Source organism: Castor canadensis, chromosome 2 (genome assembly GCF_047511655.1).
Source record: "Castor canadensis chromosome 2, mCasCan1.hap1v2, whole genome shotgun sequence".
Taxonomy (NCBI): domain Eukaryota; kingdom Metazoa; phylum Chordata; class Mammalia; order Rodentia; family Castoridae; genus Castor; species Castor canadensis.
The window spans coordinates 44,523,854-44,547,676 of record NC_133387.1 but is presented as its reverse complement, the minus strand read 5'-3'; the positions used below and the strand labels follow the sequence as shown (position 1 = coordinate 44,547,676).

General features: G+C 34.1%; 1 protein-coding gene across 8 annotated transcripts in view; it reads left to right on the top strand.

Annotated features, from left to right (window-relative positions):
• The window catches only part of Glcci1 (glucocorticoid induced 1), a 399,609-nt gene that overhangs the window by 363,543 nt on the left and 12,243 nt on the right, over window positions 1–23,823 (top strand). For 7 of the 8 annotated variants that reach the window (XM_074064685.1, XM_074064684.1, XM_074064683.1 and 4 more), the window contains 3 exons: window positions 7,578–7,694; window positions 12,643–12,795; window positions 17,251–17,461. In XM_074064685.1, the coding sequence (XP_073920786.1) occupies window positions 7,578–7,694; window positions 12,643–12,795; window positions 17,251–17,461 (481 nt within the window). The remainder of the gene's footprint in view (window positions 1–7,577; window positions 7,695–12,642; window positions 12,796–17,250; window positions 17,462–23,823) is intronic. The other variant, XM_020186404.2, reaches the window with a different exon arrangement.

Sequence of the window (23,823 nt, the reverse complement as noted above, 5' to 3'; positions counted from 1 at the left end):
GCTTTTTGCCTGGGACCAACTTTAGGCCATGATCTACTACCTACACCTCCTATGTGGCTGGAATTACAAGTGTGAAACACCACATCTGATTTATTTGCTGAGGTGGGGGTGTTGCTAGCTTTTTGTCCAGGCAGACCTTGAACTTACTTCCAATCTCTGCCTCTCAAAGAGCTTGGATTATAGGTGTTGAACCACTGTACCTCATCTTATTGGAATAGTATCTTGAAGCTTCAGTTTTTATAAATTATGTATTATAATCCCTAGAGCAATTGCTGAGTTGCTAAGGAAATAATAAATTTAAGTATCAGAAGTTAAAATGGTATACTTAAAATATCAGAAAACAGTTAAGGAGAAACAAAAAAGATGTAGCACAAATAGAAAATGAATAGCAAAATGGCAAATGCATAATTACATTAAACGTGAATGGACTAAACATTTCTACCTAAAAGGCAACAATAGACTAAGTGGATAAAAATAAGCATCACTCTACTTCAGCTGTTTCTAACACCCACCTCAGAATCAAAGATCTGAATGCAAACAGTAATAACAAGCGAGGTGGAGTACACATACTAACCTGCACAAAACATTTTAAACAAGAGTATTTCTGAGACAAATAGGCACATTTCGTAACAGCAAGGTCAGCATATGAAGATGATATAATGCGTCTGACGACAGCATTCTAAGCTGGATGAAGGAAAAACTGTAAAAGGAAACATAACCATTCTATGATAGTAAGTGGACATTTTAGTATTCTATTCTCAATCCTTGATTGAACAGTGAACTAGCAAAAATATCAGCAAGATCCTATTTAACAACTCTACCCCATGGCTGACTGTAGAAGGTGTGTTTTCAAGCATACACGAAATGTTCTCTGGGTTATGCCAGAGAGTGGGCCATAAAGCAAGTTTCCAAAATACTGAGATCACGTAACAGAAAATACATTTTAAAGCAATCTTAATGTAAAAGAATGGGTATAAATTGTTCCTTTGTTTGTGTGACCTAATTTCCTAACACACTGTTTCTCTTACACTATTTGTCAAACAGGTAAAAATTATTTTCACAACAACCCATATACTTTTACCTTTGAGCATGAATAAGCTTCAATAAAAATAGTCTGTTGTACTTTTTATTACCATGGTTACTTAGGGTAAGTATTTAGATAATTTCATAATATATTCCAGTTTTTGATATTTCTCTCTGAGAAAATCAATATATTTTATAGACTATATTTTTAAAATATAGTAGGAGAAAATAATTGTAGTAATATTTTCTCTGGTCATAGAAGAAAACAATGTAGAGTTATTATTCCCTTGGAATCAAAGGAATTATGTGGTAAACATTAAAAGATGCATAGATTCTTTATCCAATAAAGTCTCTAAATTGTAAACATATTTTAAGATGGGTGTGGTAGCTCATAGCTGTAATCACAGCACTCGGGAGGCAGAGGCAGGAGGATTGCAAGTTTGAGGCCAGCCTGGCTTATGTAGCAAGTTCCAGGATAGCTTAGGCTATATAGTGAGACACTGTCTCAAAAAACAAAACCCAAAACCTGAAGATGTTTTGTAATTCTTTCATTTATCTCTTAAACACTGGATCTAATAAGTCAAACTGCTTATTGAAAAAAATAGAAACTCATCAGTAGATTAGTATTTAGTAAGTTAATTGCTTTATCAAAATAATAACCTTTATTTTAGTTTTACAGATTGCAGTATCTCTGATATTAAAAAAAGAAGTTTGTAAAATGATTGAGGTTATGAGTAATGCATAGTGACTTATTTGCAGCTGTTTATTTGCAGTTAAGCATTAGTGCAGTATTACTTTCAGTAGCATTGTTAGGTAATCAAAAGAAGTTAGAATTGAAGGCTGAATTCTATTTATTAGAGTTTGCCATTTATTAGGTCTCTCAAACTGTGAAAGGTATGTCATTTTCAAGTGTTTGCTCATCCATAAAATGGATATAATCTGAAGGATCAAGTTGTGCACAAAGTATTTGTAAAAGTTAGTTATTGCTAAAATGCTGTTGACAGATATGCCTCATTAATAAATAATAAATGCATTAATAAGTGTGTTTCTGTATTAAAATTTACATTTATAAAAATAAAGCTGGCTATATCTGTGTGCAGAGCATCTTTCTCTGTTCCTGGATTATTTGAGTCTGTATGTGGGCAGAATATGTCTTTAGTAATTATTTAGCTGGGAGGATATCTTAATTCAGCTCTTGTTAAATTTTTCTTCTCATTCACTTTTTTACTTTCTCGTGATTTATTAACTTGATTCAGGCAGTGTAGAAGGGAGGCTGTATTTGTCATTAATCAAAAGGAGGAAAGATTCATTTTGGTTCATGGTTTTAGTCCATGGTCTCTGCCTTCTTGCTTTGGGCCTGTGGTGGTGCAGTACATCATGGCAGGAGCATGTGGCTGAGGCTTGTTCACCTCATGGTGGCTTGGAAGCAAAGAAAAAGAAGGACTGGTGTTCCCATATCCTCTTCAGAGATACACACCTATTGTCCTCCTTCTCCAGGGCCCTACCTTTTCAAGATTCCACACCTCCCAGTAATGTCACAGACTGAGCTCCAAGCCTTTAACACAGGGTTTTTAGGAGACATTCCAGATACAAATTATAGCATTGGGCTGGAGAATGACTCTCGATTTCTACTTCCTGATTTCAAACACTTGGCTCATCACTTAACTGTGCAACTTTTAGCATCTTCTAAAATGGGGATAATAATAGTATCTCGTATGCTTTTGTTGAAAAATGAGAATTCACATAGGAGCAGGTGGCACTGTAACTTCTACGTTGTTCTAGTGCTCAGTAAACTGTTATTTCTTAGACAGATTTTAATAATACTGTTGCTGAGGGACAGTCATCAAACCAACTAACCTACAAGTTACTCTGAATAATTGCTAGCAAGTATATATTTTAAGTCAAAATGTGCATTATTAGAACATTTTCAGCGTAGTGAATTATAATTTGTTTAAAATTGTGTTGTCTACATTTGGCAAAGGATTTTAGATTTTTGTGTATCTTTTTACACAAAGGATATGCTCTAATGTTTCAGTTAATTGATAAAAATATCATTAGCTAAAAATAGGAATTATAGTTGCTCCCTAACTCTCTTCACTTATCAGCAGGATTGCCTCTTCTTTCAGCACTGTTTACCACTAGGCCCTTTAGAACTTTAATTTCTGCCCTGGGCATGCCAGTTCTCCCTTTCCAGGTAATTGCACTAAGAATTCTTGCCTGAGTGAGGTCACTGCTTTCTATTTTTCAGCAACTGTCTTCACTGTCCTAGTATTGAAGATCTAAGCACTTCGCAAGCAAAATCTATAATCAAGCTTACAATGCTAAAGTAGCAATGTATAGAGAGTTACAGTTTTTTCATGTCTTTGCCAGCATGTTTAATCATTAACTAGTGTTAACGTATTTCCCTACTAAGAATGATGTTGGGCACCTTTTTAAATGGATATTGGCCATTTGGATATTTTCTTTGCCTATGTGCTAATCAGGTCTTTTTCTTAATGCTTTGTAGGAATTCTTTAAGTTTGCTTAAAGAAGATATGTATTCTGAATATCTTTTCCTAGTGTCTGTGGCCTTTTCACTCTCCTAAGGTGAAAAATGATAGTTATTCTTTTTTATTCTTATTGAAGGGATTTTATTTTGTAGTTACCTTGTAATAGATGGCTCTTACTATAGGGCACCTTTGTGTAGATTAGGGGAAAAAATACCCTTCTGAGTGCATGCAGCAACACTACTAGCATAAGTTTTTTTTGTTGGTGGTGGTGGTTTTTAAGGGGACAGTGCCTTAGTGAAGAAAAAGGCTTCTTCCAGAAAGCTTTCATACTCTGCCAAGGATTGCAGCATGCTGAGTGGAGCTTGGTCTTGCCTGGCTGAGTCCTTACTTGTCCCAAAGTCTGCTCAGCATTCAAATTGCACAACCCAAAATGGCAGCCCAGGGTAGGTTGTCTTTAAGTGTTCAAACTTTCTAACCATTGAATACAAATTGCTTATATTTCAGTTATATATTTTAATTTCTCTTTTCAAAATACTTTTTGTTAAGTTGGGGGAACTGACCTCTAAAATTATTCCCCAGTTTTGAGTTAGTTATATCTTAAAAATGTGTTTATAAGTTGATGTTTGACACCCAGGACATACTTTTCCCATGAAAATATTTTAGTATTTTTTTGTGGAATCTCAGTTCCAAACCAACTTGTAATAGTGGGATAGACAAACTACTATGTGTAGAAACCCTTCTGTAGCAAATACAATTCAGAGATCTATCTTAGTATAATGGATATATTGCCCATCTTGTCCTAACATCAGAAATAAGAATTACTGGAGTTCACAGTTACCACTGATGGTAGTACTTTGAGACAGTGATGTTTATAAGTAGGATTAGCTGAGGGCATTTGTTCTCTTGCTGGTGATAACATATAAATGTTTTCCTGGTTTTAGACAAGTTCTTTTCTCATTCATTCTCATTGGTTTATATTCTTTTTCCCCTATTCTCTCCTCCCCTCTCCTCTTTCCTCCTCTCCTCCCCTCTCCTTTTTCCTCCTCTCCTCTTTCCTCCTCTCCTCCCCTCTCCTTTTTCCTCCTCTCTTTTTTCCTCCTCTCCTCCCCTCTCCTCTTTCCTCCTCTCTTCCCCTCTCATTCACTTCTCTTTTCTCCCTCTCCTCTCCCCTCCCCATCTCCCAGGATTCCGCTTCTCTTTCCTCTGCTACCACCTTAGTCTTCCTGAATTAAGATTTCTCACTTCCCTGACCTGTTCTGGATTAGAATTCGTTCTGAGAAATAGTTCCTTCCCACTAAGTTCCTGACATCAAAATGCTTAGCTCGTCTTTTGAGGCTAAGTGATTGGTTTTGTCTTTAGATGATAACAGTAGTGGCAGAAGCAAACAGGACAGAAATGGTAGATAAACAGGGTGATGTTACAAGTTTCCAAAAATATATATATATTCAGATTTTAAGTGGGACCAGTTATCATTGTTCTTCATCAAATTCTATAAATCTTTCATTCTGTTCTCTCTGTGACTATTTCTCCTTTGTTATCCAGGAGTACTTATTCCCATTTTCTTAAATGTTGGGGCTACTTTACTTGGGATCCTTTTGATATTTAAAGAAGGCTCCTCATTCCTCCCTCTTTATTTTTTTCCTTAAAACCACAGAGTAACAAATAAATATTTAGAATCATAAAGTAAACTTCACCTATACTTTAGTGTAAAAAATTCATAGTCAGTATAACTTTGTGTTCTCTTTCTAAAGAAGGTAGCGTTGCACATTTTTTCATAGTAACTAGGGTAGATGGACCCTTCGACCAAAGATCGTCCCTTCTGTATGATATGATGGGATGGCTGGCTTAGGCTGTCCTAGGCAGAGAGATGTTCAGAGCTATGGCTGAAGTGGGAAAGGAAATTACAGTTTAATTCTTTCATCCTTTCCTCAGAAAGACATCTGTGTGTTTGCTCTCCACTGGTTTAGGGTCAGACAGGAAAGGTTCTAATGTTCTAAGTACATATATTTGGGAAGATGGTCTTTGCTTCTATTCTAATGCTGACTGAATTGTAAATGAGGGCATAACTGTGCCATACATTCTAAAGATTCAGTTTTGTGAAAAGCTATAAGTTTGCATTATTCAAGTTGGTATTCCAAGTAAACTATGATACGGACACAATGTGTGCTTTTTGTTTTCAAGGGTTTGTTAAACCTGCTTGGAAAAAAAAAAAAACTTTTCTGGCTTATTTTGATGTCTCAGCAGTCTTGAAAAAAGATTGATTAAGGTTAATCAAGCTTGAGGTTGTTTTTGCTTTTAAAGATCATTTTTAAAGTGAATAATTACAAATTGCCTTAATTAATAATCTCTAGTCATTCTGGGCTCATCTATATAAGCTCTTGCCAGTTTTGAAACACCACTAAAACATTGTTAATATTCTAGAAGACACTTCATTTTATCTCTATCCTAATTAAATAACTTGTACAATTTGAAATCCTCTTTATTTTTTATCATAGAAAATAATCTACCTTGATTTATAATAATTAGCTATTTTGATTTTTTTTTTTTGTGATACTGGGGTTTGAATTCAGGGCTTACACCTTGAACCACTCCACCAGCCCTTTTTTGTGATGAGTGTTTTCGAGATAGGGTCTCATGAACTATTTGCTGGGGCTGGCTTCGACCCATGATCCTCTTGATCTCTGCCTCCTCAGTAAACTAGGATTACTGGCGCAAGCTACTGATGCCTGGCAATTTTGATTTCTTTACTCATGAAATAACTATGTTATTTCAGCATAGAGCAGAGAACACCATAGTCTTATTTGCATATCTTTTGCAAGGACAGTATATAAAAGATTCATAAGCTACAAAGAACTTAAAAAAACTAAAAGGGTATAAGTATCTTAATATAAAAGAAGGTATATAAGATATCCCTTTGTGTGGGTGCTTAATTTCCTAACATACTATTTCCCTTCTTCTGTTTATCCCACACAAAAATTAGTTTCCCCAGCAACCCATAAACTTTCATTCTTGAGTTTTTGGGGAAAGCCATCAAGCCTTAACAGTAATTGTCTATTGTGCTTTTTATTCTCATGGTTACTTAAGGTAATTAGTTATGTAATTTCATAATATTTTGTAATTTTGCTGTATCTCTCTGAGAAAAATCAACCTATCTTTCAGACTTTGTGTTTATATTTTGTCTAACAGATAACATAAAATTGGGGTCACTGTAGATATTCAAGATGTTTCCATCTTTTCTACAAGCAGAATAATACCAACGTTGACTTCCTCCAAATTGCCTGTGTTTCCTGTATTAGTCTGTTTTTCATTGCAATAACAAACTACCTGAGGCTGGGTAATGTGTGAAGAAAGGAGGTTGATTTAACTTACAGTTTTGCTTAGGAATGTTTATGTTCCCTGTCTTGGAACACATAAAGTAAAATTATACATCACATAAAATATGTCATATTATAGTAGTGACTTTTCTATTAAACCAGAATACATCCTAAATTACATTTATCTGCAAATGACTGAAGAGTAATATATAGTAGAATATTAAATACTAATAAGTAACTAATACGAAATAGCTTTGATCCCTTTCACCAGAATGGGATTTATAATTTTAAAATGTTTAGAAACTGATTTACTGGATCCATTTTGTTTGTATAAGACAGAAACTTTCAAATTGTGATTTTTCTTTTAAGAGATCAGGTTTGACTTTAGTCAGTAGGCATCTGATACATTATTTCTTACTTTAAAAAGTTTTTTTAAAAGATTTCTTTTGCCATTGTAAAGGTAAAATCTGAAGCATTCTAGAGAAATTTAGTCTACCTATTTACCAATTACACTATATAAATTTGTGAGGCATTCTGTAGCATTCTATATAAGAAGTAAAGCATTTGTAGCAAATACTTTCATTGTCAAACGTTTTAGTCATAAAAACTTGGAAGAATAAATCATTGCGGTATAATCTTTCTTCCTGAAACCACTGAGAAAAAATCATCAGTATCTAAAAACCAAAAAACAAATACAAAACACTGGTATGTGCTTTTGTTCTCTTCTTACTTCTCATCTCTTCCCCCAAAGCAGATTGCCAAACTGAGGCAGCAGTTACAACGCAGTAAGCAGAGCAGTCGTCACAGCAAGGAGAAGGATCGCCAGTCACCACTTCATGGCAGCCACATAACAATCAGTCATACTCAGGTCAGTAAATTCTTCCTGTCCAGATTTGAATAATTCCTTTCAGTTTTATTAACGAAGAATTATTAATCATTTTAGGACTTAAATATATGCAAAACCTTTACTAAATTACTACTGTTTGTTAAATTGTTGCAAGAAGTTTTTTTAAATCATGTTTTAACCTTTTAATAGTAGACATAACAATATAAGCAATCTAAAGTATGTACTGGCTTGAGCTGAAGTCATAGTTCATGTACTTACTAAATTGACTCATCGTTATCTTGTTCAATTTCCTAATAGTTGCTTAGCTTGTATACTTCTGTATCTGTCTATATATGCTACCTCTGTTTTACATTTGAAGAATTTGCAGTTAGAGTTTTTATTTTTGTCCCAGAAATATGTACTAACATATCCCGTGGGGCAAAACCTGAGAAATAGGACTGAAGTTGTGGCTCAAGCAATAGAAAGTCTGCTTTTGAAGCACAGAGTCCTGAGTTCAAACCCCAGTCCCACCAAAGAAAAGAAAAAAGAGAAAAAAAAAAACCCTAAGAAATACTGCTCTAGACCAAATTCACTTATACATGTTGATATAAATTTTATAAATCAAATGTACTGTAGCAAAAATGGGCATGTGAACTAAACAGAACTTTCTCAAAAGAAGAAATTCAAATGGCCAGAAAACACATGAAAAAATGCTCACCATCTCTAGCAATAAAGGAAGTGCAAATTAAAACCACACTAAGATTCCACCTCACCCCTGTTAGAATAGCCATCATCAGCAACACCACCAACAACAGGTGTTGGCGAGGATGCGGGGAAAAAGGAACCCTCTTACACTGTTGGTGGGAATGTAGACTAGTACAACCACTCTGGAAAAAAATTTGGAGGCTACTTAAAAAGCTAGACATCGATCTACCATTTGATCCAGCAATACCACTCTTGGGGATATACCCAAAAGACTGTTACTCCAGAGGCACCTGCACATCCATGTTTATTGCGGCACTATTCACAATAGCCAAGTTATGGAAACAGCCAAGATGCCCCAGCACTGACGAATGGATTAAGAAAATGTGGTATCTATACACAATGGAATTTTATGCAGCCATGAAGAAGAACGAAATGTTATCATTCGTTGGTAAATGGATGGAATTGGAGAACATCATTCTGAGTGAGGTTAGCCTGGCTCAAAAAACCAAAAATTGTATGTTCTCCCTCATATGTGGACATTAGATCAAGGGCAAACACAACAATGGGATTGGACTATGAGCACATGATAAAAGCGAGAGCACACAAGGGAGGGGTGAGGATAGGAAAGACACCTAAAAAACTAGCTAGCATTTGTTGCCCTTAACGCAGAGAAACTAAAGCAGATACCTTAAAGCAACTGAGGCCAATAGGAAAAGGGGAACAGGTACTAGAGAAAAGGTTAGATCAAAAAGAATTAACCTAGAAGGTAACACCCACGCACAGGAAATCAATGTGAGTCAATGCCCTGTATATCTATCCCTATCTCAACCAGCAAAACCCCTTGTTCCTTCCTATTATTGCTTATACTCTCTCTACAACAAAATTAGAGATAAGGGCAAAATAGTTTCTGCTGGGTATTGAGGGGGGGAGCGGGAGGGGGTGGAGTGGGTGGTAAGGGAGGGGGTGGGGGCAGGGGGGAGAAATGAACCAAGCCTTGTATGCACATATGAATAATAAAAGAAAAATGAAAAAAAAATTTATGAAGTGTTTTTTAGGGTTTATTTCACAAAGATGAGGATGATTCAATATTAGGAAATGTATTAATTTGGTTTATTACATCAGGAAGTCACTGTAGAGAAAACTTCATTTTCTTGATGCTGACTAATACTTGATGATAACTCAGTAATAATTTGTGATTTAAAAACATTATTAAGAGGCAGAGCCTGGTGGTGCATGTCTGTAATTCCAGCTACTTAGGAGGCAAAGGAAGGAGGGTCATAGTCTTGGGCTAGCCCAGGCAGAAGCTATTAGAGATTGAGAAAAATCAAAGTAACTTAACTATTAAAGTTAATTATTGGAATGCTAAAATGAAAAATACTAACAATTCCAAGTGTTGCTGAGGATGTGAAACTAATAGAAGAGCCACTGTTAATTGCTGCTGGGAATGCAAAGTGGTGTAGCACCTTTGGCAGAGTTACCGTTGTCTTAAGTGTACAATAACTGTTCAACTCAGTATTTCTCCTTTTGGTGTCTAGCCACAAGAAATAAAAGCTTATGTCCATTCAAAGAGTTGCACATAATACTCCACAATATTTTTTGAGACATTATTCAGAGTAGCAAAAAGTAGAAACAAATATTCACCACCTGGTGAATGTATGAACCATATTTCACCATATCCATGGAATGTAATTCTGCTCAGCAGTCAGATGGAAGGAACAAAAACATACATATGGCAGCATGATTGAATGTCAAAAGCATTATGTTAAGTGAAAGAAGTTAGGAGCAAGTGGCAACTTGTTATGATTTGTTATATTAAATTCTCACAAAGGTAAAGTTACAGAAACTAAGTATTCAGGGGCAGGAATTGACTGTGCAGAGGCCCTAGGGAATTTGGGGGGTGGTGATGATAGAAGGTTCTAAATGTGACTATACCAATAATTGAATGATTGTGTATGTTTAACAAAGTTGTACTAACTGTAAACTTAAAATGGGATTATTTTATACTGATAACACTTTATCAGTGCTGTAAAACAAATTGTCATGCCTCAGACATTTGATTGACACATGCTTTTTTTATGTGACAGAATTGATATTCAATTTATTTCAACTGCTGTCTCTAGAAGTACAATTGACTTGTTGACTTAGCTAAAAGGACTTTTATAGTTATTCAAATTCATTGAATTTTTTGGCATCTGGTTATGCTTAGAAATATCTTTTGCTGTACAAATATTTGTAAGTGAGATAGGAAGTCTAGTTGAAGGTACTACAATAAAAATGAGTGGCTAGATGAAACAGATTGGCAAGTGTTCGTTTTTGAAGCTGTCTGACGCACACAAGAGGGTTCATAATGTTCTGTCTAATTATGTTTATGATTGGAATTTTACATAGTACAAAGGGGAAAAATCTGAGGTTTAACAAGATAATTAGATAAAGTATAGACAAAAAATTCAGTGGTTTTATATTAGCAGTAATGTTAAAGAAATACAATGAAAAATATAAAATTATATTTTTCTGCAATTAAACTAGAAATACGCAAACTGTATTTACTGAGAATATGAAATATAAATAGAGCTACAAATGGGAAGTCTTAATACATTAATTGATGAGAAGATATTTTCAAATAGCAATTAGCACCAAATTAATATACAAATTTTGTTTGCATTCCAGAAGAAACATAAAAGGAATTTTTTTTGAAAAGTTATATTGATAAACAAGGCCCATTCAAAAGACTTTTCCTACAAGATATCAAATGTACTATAAAATTAGAGCAAATAATTATAGGGATTATAAGATTTAACTCATGGAAGTTAAATATAGAATCCACAAAAAAATGTTGGGCCACACAGTGGTTCACATCTGTAAACTAAGCTACTCAGGAGGCAGAGATCAGGAAGATCATTGTTTGAGGACAGCCTGGGCAAAATGTTAATGAGGACGCCAAATCAACAAAACAATCTCGGTGGAGTGGTATGTGTCTGTCCTCCCAGCTACTAGAAGGGAGCTATAGGTGAGAAGATGGCAGTCTGGGGCCAGCCCCAGACAAAAATGTGAGACCCTACCTAAAAAATATCTAAAAAGCAAAAAAGGTGAAGTGTTGGAGTGCCTGCTTAGCAAGCCTACTCCCTGAGTTCCAACCCCCAAGTCCACCAAAAACAAACAAACAAAAGCCAGGGCAGTTGATCAGTTTGGAGAAAAATACTAAACCTCCACCTTATTACCACACACAAAAATAAATCATGATAAGTTTAATATTGAAGTATGAAACCCCATAAAAGTACTAAAGAAGAAAAATGTTTGATACTAAAGAAATAGCATATGTGTGATTAAGAATAAAAACATCAATGCATTTCATTTGTGCATCATTAAGAGACAGAACACGTGAATGGGCAGTAGGTGACAGTGTGGCAACACAGCCCTGAGTATAGGAAACAGTAATGTGCTGACCAGCTCAGTACTAATTGTTTATATCAACTTTAATCATTTAATGTAAGGTGAGGTCATGTGTTGTCTTTAATCTTACTAATCTGTGTTTTTCATATTTCTTTCCTATTGTATCATTTCCTTGAGCATCAAAATACTCATTAATACTTTTTGGTGACCCCTGCAGCACCCATCAAAAGTGATTAATTTTTGAAAACTGAAAAGGACTTTTGAAATCAACCTTAAAGCTTTTAAGTGAGCATTGAATTTAACATAGTATTTTTCTATATTACTTTAAAATCCAGTAGTTTTTCTTACATGGTTGACAAAATGTTAATGAAAAGTACTAAAAGATAACTGTCACTATTACCGGAAACAAATCTTTTAAACATACACATAGAACTGTACAGTGGAATCGCATAGTGACTTACATGATTTCACCTATACTTTCCTAGCAAAACAATAAAAAATAAAACAGTGCTCAAGATTGTTATTCCGCTGAACAAGTATGTACCTTACACAGTTATATGTTTACAATTGCATAAAGAAATTTTCAAGAATTATTTTTACTCCATGTAATTTTTATCTTCCTTACTTTATAACCTAGGTTTCTGTGTGTGTGTGTGTGTGTGTGCTGGCGATTGAACATGGGTCCCACGTACACTAGGCAAGAGCTCTGCAACAGAGCTACATTCCCAGTCTTTTTTTTTTTTTTTCTGTAGCTACTGGAGATTGAACCCAGGGCCTTATTACCTTTGCTCCACCACTTGAGCTACACCCTTCAATTTTTAAGATTTACAATGCTCTCTAGCTCTTGATTGCTTTGCACAAATATTTTGACACTACTTTATCTTCTGTCTCATAGGCTACTGGATCAAGGTCAGTCCCTATGCCACTGTCAAATATGTCAGTGCCAAAATCCTCTGTTTCACGTGTGCCCTGCAATGTAGAAGGAATAAGTCCTGAATTGGAAAAGGTATTCATTAAAGAAAATAATGGGAAGGAGGAAGTGTCCAAGGTAAGGTTACATGGGATATTTGAATCCTTTTTTCTTCTTTAACATAGAAAACTTTCAAAAATACTTTGTTTTGGTAACAGCTTTGTGGAGATATAATTTATGTATCATGAAATTTACCCATTTAATGTACCATTCAGGGTTTTTTTTTAGCTTATTTGTGAGGTTATACATCCATCACCAAAATCAGGACATTTTCATCACCCCAAAAAGAAACTTTTGATAGTCATGTCCCATTTCCCTCTATCATTCCTGACCCTAGTCAGCCACTGATCTACTCTATGGGTGTATGGGTTTTCATATTCTAGACATTTCAAATAAATGAATCATACAATATGTGGCCTTTTGTAGTGGGCTTTTTTCACTTAGCATAGTGTTTCTAAGAGTCACCCATGTTGTAGCAATTATTAGTATTTCCTTTTTATTGCCAGAAAGTACTTAGTTGTACAGTTTTTATTTATGTGGTCAACAATCATTATGTATTTAGGGTAATATATTTACTTTTTGGCTAATGTGAATTATTCTTCCATGAATTATGAACAAATTTTCATGTGAACATAATGTGTTCATCTCTTATGGATGTATGCCTAGGATTGGAATTGCTGAGATGGTAACACTACGTTTAATCTTTTGAGGAACTGCCAGATTGTTTTCCAAAGTTATATGCACCATTTTGTGTTCCCACCAAAATGTATGGAGGTTCCAGTTTCTCTCCAGCTTCATCAACATTCATAATTATCTTAGGTTTTTTATTATTATAGTTCAACCTAGTTGGTGTAAAATGAAATTTTTGTGGTGTTGATTTACATTTCCTAATGACTAATGTCTTAAGCATGTTTTTATGTGCTGTTGGTGATTTGTATATCTTCATTTTTGCTTGTATATCCTTGGCTCCATTTAAAAATTGGATTATCTGTCTTTTTATTATTGAGTTGTAAATGTTCTTTATAAAGTTATTTGCTAGATAAGCAACCATTTTAATAAATAATAAATATGTTCCTTATCATATATATCATTTGAAAATATTACACCCCATTGTCAGTTGTCTTTTCACTTTCTTTTTTTTTTCCCTTTGGGGTTTGAACTCAATTTCTTGAGCCAAACCTCCAACTTTATTTGTTCTGGTTATTTTGGAGATAGGGTCGTTTTGCCTAGGCTGGGCTGGACCACAGTACTCCTAATTTAGGCTTCCAGCTGTCACTGGGAAGATAGGTGCACACCACCATGCCCAGTTTTTTTCTGTTAAGATGGGGTCTCGCAAACTCTTTTGCTCCACTGACCTTCTGATCTCAGCCTCCTCAGCAGAATGGATTACAGGTCAAAGCCACCAGTGCTCAACTCTTTTCCCTGTCTTGATGATGATCTTCGGAGAACGTTTTTAATTTTGATGAAGTCCAATTTTTTTTTTCCTTTTTTTGCTTATACTTTTTTGGTGTCATAGCTAAGAAACCATTGCTTAATTCAGGGTCACAATGATTATTCCTGTGTCTTTGTCTATGAATGTTATACTTTAAGGTTTTTGATCCATTTTCAATTAATCAAGTATACGTTGTAAAATTACCTCAGTTCCAGAAAAGAACCTTCCATTTGACCATATTTTTAAAGATAACTCAACTAAATGAACCATCAGGAGGTCTTTGGTGTTATTACCCTTCTGTTGCTTTTTGGAGGACTAAACCATGATTTAATTAATATGTATCTGATTCCTTGAAATCATGTGTAGCTTTCAAAACTTCATTTAGAGTTATTTTATAAATGAAAAAAATAAAATTTCTTCTAACTTATTATCGATCAGCACATAAACGAGCAAGCATTCATTTGTTTTGATATATCTTTCCTAGTATATGAGAAGTCATTGTATGAATATATGTAATTGATATGTTTTCATCTGTGGACATTTAGATTATTTTCAATTTTTGTCATCATAGGCAGTGCTTTAGAAGACATTGTGTACTTTTAAAAACAATTTCCTGGCAGCAAAATTGCTGTGTCAAAGCATTTTTGCACTTACAATTTTGAGGAATATGTCACATTACTTTCATAAAAGATTGTGCTATTTTACTCTTCATCAGATATTTCATGTTGTTTTTATCTTATATGTATATTACTCATTTAAAGAACTCTGAAAGTCATGCCATCTCTTAGCTGTTTTTACCATTAAAATGTTTTCTTTATTATGTTTAAGAATAGTAAGGTAAGGAAGTGAAGTTGATCTGATGTTGGGAGGGTAAGATAATAATTCAACTATTTGCCTGTTCCTTAAGAATTTCAAAGCAAAACTCTACTAAAATCTAAAACAGTTCTAATTTGATAGTAGCCATATCAGAATTATGTAGGGATAACCTACATGTTTACAACTAAAATATTTTCAGAAATTTAAGTTTACGATTAATTATACCTCAGAGTTGTAATAAATCAAAATGCCTGCCTCTAGGTAAAATGAAAATTGTCACACAAACTGTATTGATAGTATAAGCTTTCCTATTTCCCATTGTTATTTACAGTAAATATGTATATTTCTAAAATCACTTTTGTTATAATTCTATCCCAAACAAAAAAAAGAGGTGGTTGAGGAAATAAATAGATTGAGTTGTTGTAGATTGAGAAGTTAAAATTCAGAGAAATTATATTTATCAAATAAGACACAAATGAAAGATAACTCAAATTCTTAAATACTTTTTTAGCTGCAAATTAGTACATTATTTTTTTTACTGATTCCCAATATTGACAGTTACTGAAGTAACATTTTCTTTGTCAGAGTTTAACCAAATAAATTATTGTCCCTTTATGTTCTTCCTAAATTGGAGACTTTTCCTTTTTATGTTTACAAACTGAACTGATATTTACATAATTGAATATTCTTTTCATGGTAGTGTAGTCATTGTCAGTTTGTAAAGTTGGTGTAGTTTTGTTTAGCAGCATCAAATAGACACATGAAGTTTTTATTTCAGTAGTTTCAGGTTTCATCCTGCTCTTATTATAGACGATATTCAGATATTTTGAATCTTATCCAATTTTACCTTCCTTCATTTCCTAACTGACAATGTTCCTGAAATCTCTGAAATGGCAAAGCTCAGAGTAAAAGTATAGACACACTAATGTAAATAAATTGCAAATAAACTAACATAATGTTGCTTCTTTCTCCTACCATTTTAATTCTGTCTACATAATAATAAAAATTTTTAATTACTTAAGAAAGAATGTAATGTATGGAATTGTACTTGTTGATAGTACTTTGTTGGCATATACGTGAGGAAAACTGAGTAAGATTTTTTAAGTAGAAGCAGAGTGGTTTTATAGAAAGGGTCTGCTCAGCAGTCTGTGATGCTACTTACTTAGCTTTGTCACCAGAAGCTCTGAACTATAGGCACCTTGTTTGTGGAAATAAGACATTAGACTGATGAACTTTAAGGTATTTTGTAATCCGAAATATATTATTCTATTATTATAGTTCCCTTTATATCTCTTCTTTTTTGCCACTTTATTTATTGCTTTAATGTAAACTATTTAATAACAATATGAACTTCAGTATAATATGAAAAAAGCTGCGTACTCAATGATAATACAATTTACTCATTTAGTGAAAATATGAAAATTTGCTGAATGATATTACGAATAGTTTTCTAAGAAGATAGAATAATCCTGAACCTGTATACACATCTAACAGCATTGCAGAAAGTAACATTTGAGGAACATACAAGAAGAAATTGGGAAAATACAAGATGAAATTGAAAATTTCATCACTCAGAAAGTAATAAGATCAAACAGATTAAAAATTAGTAAGATAGATAATATTCTAACTATACAGTTAACACATGTAATTCAATGGGCACACATTAAATACTGCATGCAAAAGATAGAGACACAACAAGAAAACAGTTAGAACTTAATCTCAACAAATTTTTTGCCACTTTAGAATAATACATTAGAACTAAGCAAGATTATGAATAGTTATACTTAGTTGTACACTAAATTAATAGAATTATTCTGAGTTACATAAGTATTCTCCACTGAAAGTACTCCAAGAATAAACCACTATTCAAAATTTTAGATAATTTTAAAGGAAATAGTTTTTCATTCCAAAAAATTAGAATAGGAAAGAATTAGAGAACAGAAAATGTGTACCCATGGATGCGATTTCACTTTTTCCTTACTAGAAAGTGAAAATGATTTTTTGAATATTCACTTAGTTTACTCCCCAGTGTTTATTAAATGTCTGTTATGTGCCAAGCATAGTGCTAGGCATTTGGGATACAGTGTTAAACTCATGCTGTCCTAAGGGAGTCTTATGGGAAGTGTTATCTTACAAATACAGAAAAGCCATGGAAATTTTAACACAAATGATTTGGTCAGTTCAGTAAAGGTTATCTTAAAAGATGAACTTGGCATCTGTATTTTCTGAAGAATAAATGGATTATGAGGTAGAAGGCTATGTTTTTCATGGTGTTTTTCTTGCAGCCTTTGGACATACCAGATGGTCGAAGAGCTCCACTCCCCGCTCACTACCGGAGCAGTAGTACTCGCAGCATAGATACCCAGACTCCTTCTGTCCAGGAGCGCAGCAGTAGCTGCAGCAGTCATTCACCCTGTGTGTCCCCCTTTTGTCCTCCGGAATCCCAAGATGGTAGCCCTTGCTCAGCAGAAGATTTGCTCTATGATCGTGATAAAGGTGAGAATGGAATCATCTGCTTAGAGCATTTGTTGTAGGGCCTTGCTCATTATGCTTTCTGTGTCTTAGACCATTACATCATTTTTTTTCTTTTGTTGAGCCATGAGATCATAAAAGATGGATTAATCTAGGTTTGTTTGTTTATTGGTTTCACATACTTCCTTTTTTGTGACTCTCGCAAACATCTTCCATAAATGTCAGAGATGTGCAGCTCCTGGTTCTGAGAGCTACTGAAAGCTATAAAGTGGAGTGTGTACAACTTCACAAAGGTATTCTTGTTAGCTAGAGCTGATGATGGTTATAGTGGAGTTTATATTTCTCATGCCCAAAGTTAGATTTATAATCAGTGATTTTGGAGAAAATACTTTCCTTTTCTTCCAGTTTTGGGGAAGAATGACTATTTGTAACCAGGACAATAAAATTCAGTAAGTACCTATAGGACATCATTATATTATGGCATTGTATTATATTAAGATGAGTTATTAACTGTTGAGAAACTGGCATTTCTTACTGCCTCAGGCCCAACCTGTGTCCCCTTGCACTTCTGTCCTTATGTCAGGTATTTGTATACTACCACTCATACTCACATGGTTCTTTCCATTCTGACCCCAGCACAACCCAGACCTAACTACTCAAGGTCATATAGACTGCCCACCTTCCTTCAACCTTCCTCGCTACTCTCAGACACACTGAAGTTACTTTTTATAACCTGTGTATTGCTTCTAACCATAAATAAATCAATGACAAAACATAGAAAGCTAGAGTTTAAAAAATATTACAGGATTTTTTGGTCCTTGTTCTGATTTGATCACCACTGTGATTTATTTTGCAGTATTATTGTATGCAAAGTGCCTGGATCTTAAGTGTTCAACCCAGTGAATTTTTAATGTATGTGTGCACTCATGAAGGATTAAGTACAGATACAGAGCAGATTAATCCTCTTGTAAGGTTTCCTCAGGTCTCTTCCCAGACACCTTGTGCTATACACCCCAGGAAGTAACCACTGTTCTGACTTCCTCTAACATAATTTAGTTGTTTCCTATTAACTAAATTTCACAAAAAAAGGAATTGTATGGTATGTTATTCACTTATTTCTGGCTTATTTCACTTATTATACTTCTTATTAGATGTTAAATGGAAGCTGCTTTGGACTGTGTTCTCTTTTGTCTGTGAGTTGACGCTTTCTTTTTGACACTTTAATAGTTGAAGGCCTTCTGGACCCTTTCCTCCATTAAGGGCATATTGAAAGTATCAGACTTCTTTTCCTCAAGTAGGAAGTCTTTTCTTAGAATGTCTGACTGGGAAATTTTCCTTTCACTAAGGAATCATACCAGAACAAACATCTTTAATTACTTCCTCACAACTGTTTTTCTGTGGATGTTTTATGGTTAAATAAATAAGAAAATACCTTGCTTTTTTGTAGGAATGTTTGTTTTGAAGATAAATAGAAATGTTAAGTAGTCGTAGCTAGTTTTAGCTATACATACAGTAAATGGTGAGTCAAATTTAACAGATTTCAAAACTAACACTCTTTGTCATACTAATAGGGTAAGTACAGCTCATATTGGCCACTTTTATTACTAATTACCATTTGCAATTGTAGTAAAATGAAAAGAAGAAATAATGATGGTAGCAATCCTACGCAGTTAATTCTGGAACTTTGTTTTCTTCTTTTTAAGCTTTATGCCATGGATAATCAAAAAATGCTAAACCAAAAATGCAATTCATTGACAAGGTAATAAATGAATTCCATTTTAGTTGACTGCCTTTAGGGTCTCCAAGTTAATATATCCATGAGGTAGATAAATAAATGGTTTTAGTAGCTCAGAAGAAGTTGTCATGTAGATCCTAAGCTTCAAAGAGTATAATTTCTTTAATAGCTTTTTTTCTGAAGATTTGTAATCTGTTTTATTAAGAAAAAGTATAATCATGTCCCTCTCCTGCTCTAGATCTTTTGTGGGAGACAGTGTAACACAGAAGTTAAGGATGGCACTGACTTTGGGAACACAGGAATGCACTTGAGTCCTGTAAAGTTTTGGACATAAAACCAGATTAACTTTCAAGGACTCAATGAATGGTAGCTGCAGCTATAAAAATACTGTTATCACAAATTAATTTCCCTACTTGTGCCTTCAGGAAAAAAATTGAAACTACTTTTTCTCCATAGTTTATCTCAAACCTCTCTCTCTCTGGCCTAGTTTCTGCCATTTATTTAATAATCTGAATTCAAACCATTTCTTGCATACTTTTCTAAAACTTTACCTTTCTATGTTTTCTTTTATGCCCTTTTATTCTTCCATACCAGACATCCACTTGCATAACACTAACACATTTTACTTCTACTTTTTCTCTCTTTTTTGTTTAATATGTAGAATGAAAATACTGGTCTAGATCATCTCTAAGGCAGTTTTTTTCCCTAATAGTGAAAAATTTTTTTCTCCGTAAAATGAGGTGCTACCGCACTTGGGAGGCTGAGACAGGAGGATCTCAAGTTCAAGGCCAGCCCAAGCTTCTTAGCAAGTTCAAAGCCAGTCTGGACTGCATGCTAGACTGTCTCAGAAAAAAACAACAATAAAAAAAAAATCCATAGGGTTATAATACCTATCCTGTCAAATGAGACATTAAAGGTTAAATGAGATATTATATAGCAAATTGTGTATTTGCACAATCCTTGATACATGGGAAATACTCAGTAAATACTCAGTACTCTTTAAAATTATGGAGACAGAAGAGGTCTCAAAAACATGTAAGCTATTTTTGCATTTTTTGCAAGCCAACCTCAATTTGGGAATGAAAGCCTGATAATGTCAGTTTTGTGTCTCCATATTTAGCTTAGAGGCATTATTTAGTGATTAAGAACAAGGTTGATGTTACTGTTCCCTGGAAAAGTGTATAGCCTACATGTAAAATTTCTAGTTCTCAAGCAAATCCAGTAACATATCTGTAAAGAGAAGATTAAAATAGCATATTTTTCTTTTAATATGTATATGTATTAGGGTTGGAAGTAGAGGTTTTATGTTTTCAACTGAGTTCTTACTTGTAGTTTATTTAAATTTATTTGTTGAGTATTTAGTGTATGTCAGGTACTGTACTAGAGAGTAGAAAATGAAAGATACAGTTTTTGTCTTTAAGGAATTTATAATCTTATAGGGATTTATAGGTAGGTAAACAATCTGCCATTACATAGTTATGTTTAGAGTATTAAAAGTATGAAGAAGAGATGTTGATGTTTGTTTCTGGGGCTTGTATGTGTTAATGTCATTTAAGCTATAAAGTATTCTGAGTCATGGCTTCTTTATGTAAAGTTCAAACTCTGGAGTTTTTTAATTTTGTTTTTTAATAACTAATTTTATCTTATGCTTTATATTTCCTACACTAGCCTATAAATTGGTTTCTTCTTTATTTCCAGAAAAGAAAAAGAAGCTATATAGTTTTTCTGGCTGGTTTTCAACTATAGGTTGATTCATTCTACACAACCACTGTAGTAGTTGTGTAGTCAACTAGGATCGATTTGGAGTGCCTGCAAAGTTTTCAGTTACTGTAAGATGTTTCTTTGGTACAATATCTAGTTCAGAATCCTTAGGAGCCTAGATGAACATGTACAGGAGGAAGAGGGGCAGCTGTGATAAATACATGCTGTAATAAAAGATATGCTGTTGAGCTGATTATTTTTCTAGTACTCATTCTGTTGTATACTTATCCTTTTCCTGATTTTGCTAATATTATTCCTGCCTATTCTGTTCTCCATGAATCATATGCACTTTGGAACTAAATAATTTTAGTTTTGTAGTACATTGTTTTTTTGTTTGTTTTTTAGCTCTATCACTTGCATTGCCAGGACAAAAACGCTGTTGAATAAGTTCCAACTCTTGAGAGACTTACTTCAGGTGGAGATTTTAATTTTGTTTTGTAATGTTTTTTGGTATGGATTCTGTATTTTTCCTAGACTTTTTCCAGTAACTTAATGACTGAAGGCAGCCTGGTCACGTATGTAAAGTTTCCAGGCTAACTGACCTAACAAGAGTCATAGTTCCTATGGTTCCATGTGGAGAATTCAGCATCCATTATAAGAGCTCTCATCTTGATCTCTCTCATCTTGGTATTGTCAGAATATGTTGTAAGAGTTGGCCTACGTCCTTCCACATGACCATGCCTAAAATCCAAGGAAATAAAATAATCATTTATGTAATACAGATGGCAGCATCAAAATATTAGTTATTTTAGCAGCTCTGCCAATATTCCTTGATGGTAGCCAAACTAGTACTAGGCAAGCCACAAAATTTAGAGTTTAGTCTGCCACTGATCATTGATCTTTGGCACAATTCGCTTAGGCAGTTGTTATAAAATTTTGCATTTTTGCAAGAAATGTTGTGGAAACATTGATTATTATAATTGTGAAGTAAATGGAACCATTTTACTCAGGCCAACTACTGAGAGCTCTATTCCAAGGGTCCATAAATTGATTACTTGTAATTTAAACTATATTTTCTTGAAGGAACAATGTATGCTATGTGGATAGAGTTTCCCAAACCAGTACATATAAGCCAATTCAATTCATACTGTTATTTGACTCACATGTATTAATATTATGAAACTTTTGGTGTTGAGATTAGGTAGTCATTGGTTCTGGGAGAGCAAAAGTCTTGTCTTTTTAAGTTGTTGGGTTGATCTAAGCATACTTTTGAAATAGCCTGTTTTGGATACCTTCCTTTTCCTTTCTGTATAGATTTTAACCCTATTTGCATTTATCTCCAGGGCTCTACTTCTTAATCTTTTTTACCTTTTCTTTCATGATGCTCTAACCCTCTGTTTTTTAGATTGCCTAATCAGCTAAGATTTATGGCATTTTTTTGTGGTTTGTATTGTGAAAACAACTATCATAGGTATAATTTTTAGCAACTATACCTTCAAAATCACTTTTTTGAACGTGGATCTGTTTATTAAAAGGTTCTAGGATACATATTATCCTAGAAAAACCTCTTAATGGTAAAATTGTAGACTGTAAAAATACTGTTCCAATAAAGGAGTTAATACCACAAGTTTAAAACTGCCTTATTCCAGAATTATATCTATTAGTCATTTCCCCATTTGTCTGTTTCAAGACAACATGCAACGTTACATACATTCCCAGTGTCTGACAGCACATAATAAGCAACCAGTAAATACCCTATTCCCCAGTTCTGAAAATGTTGACAGTGCAGCAATGGTAGACACTGTGATAGGTCTCTGATGTTATTCACAATTCAGAACTACTTAAGTAGTTTCAAGTAGCTATAACAGTTCTAGCTGTTATAGCTCATAGTATAAAATATAAGCAAACCAAACTTTTGAACGTTCTTGTATATATATTTCACTTAATCTTCTGTTACTTGTTTACCAGAATATAAGCTTCAGCAAGAACAGGTAACCTTATTTTGCTCATTGTTTTATCCTTAGGACACACAGTATTGCCTTTCATGGTGTAGTACTTAATAGAGGTTTTTTGAATATTCCTTTAAGTTCTTTCTTAATAGTATATCCACTTTTTCCAGAGGATGTATCTTTATAACTATATTGAAAATATCAGTGTCTTTTTCTTTAAGTTACTAAATTATATGCTAGGGTTTTTAATGTTCATGAAGAGTGTGGTACTCTTTAAAAAAACTAAAGTAGACAAACTAAAGATTATGCTTTTGATGGGAAAAAAGCCTTGAGGTTCAAATTTCCTCCTGACATTAGGGTAAAGGAAATTACTAAGACCTGTCTCATCTTCCCCTTCTTGCAATTGTAACATGTCATGTTAGTAACAGATAACTCTGATCATGATTGGAGAGTAAATAGTAGGTTATCAACTAGGTTAGAGGAAAAAGGAAATCTGTTGGGATTTTGTTCCACATTGTCTTTTGTACTCCACTAAGAAACATTGGCTCATAGAGAACACTCTTTATACCTTGTCTCCTTGTGAGAGTTAACAGAAAGCACACCCTGTTACTTAAGCTGCATGGCTTTAAGTTAAAAGCACAGAATGAGTCAATGCCCTGTATAGCTATCCTTATCTCAACCAGCAAAACCCCTTGTTCCTTCCTATTATTGCTTATACTCTCTCTACAACAAAATTAGAGATAAGGGCAAAATAGTTTCTGCTGGGTATTGAGGGGGGAAGCGGGAGGGGGTGGAGTGGGTGGTAAGGGAAGGGGTGGGGGCAGGGGGGAGAAATGAACCAAGCCTTGTATGCACATATGAATAATAAAAGAAAAATGAAAAAAAAAAAAAAAAGCACAGAATGTTAGATAGGAAGGAACTTGATCATCTAGTCACCTTCTCATGTGCCTAATGAAGACACTGCAGTTGAGATAGATCAAAACTTGGTAGAGCAGACAGCA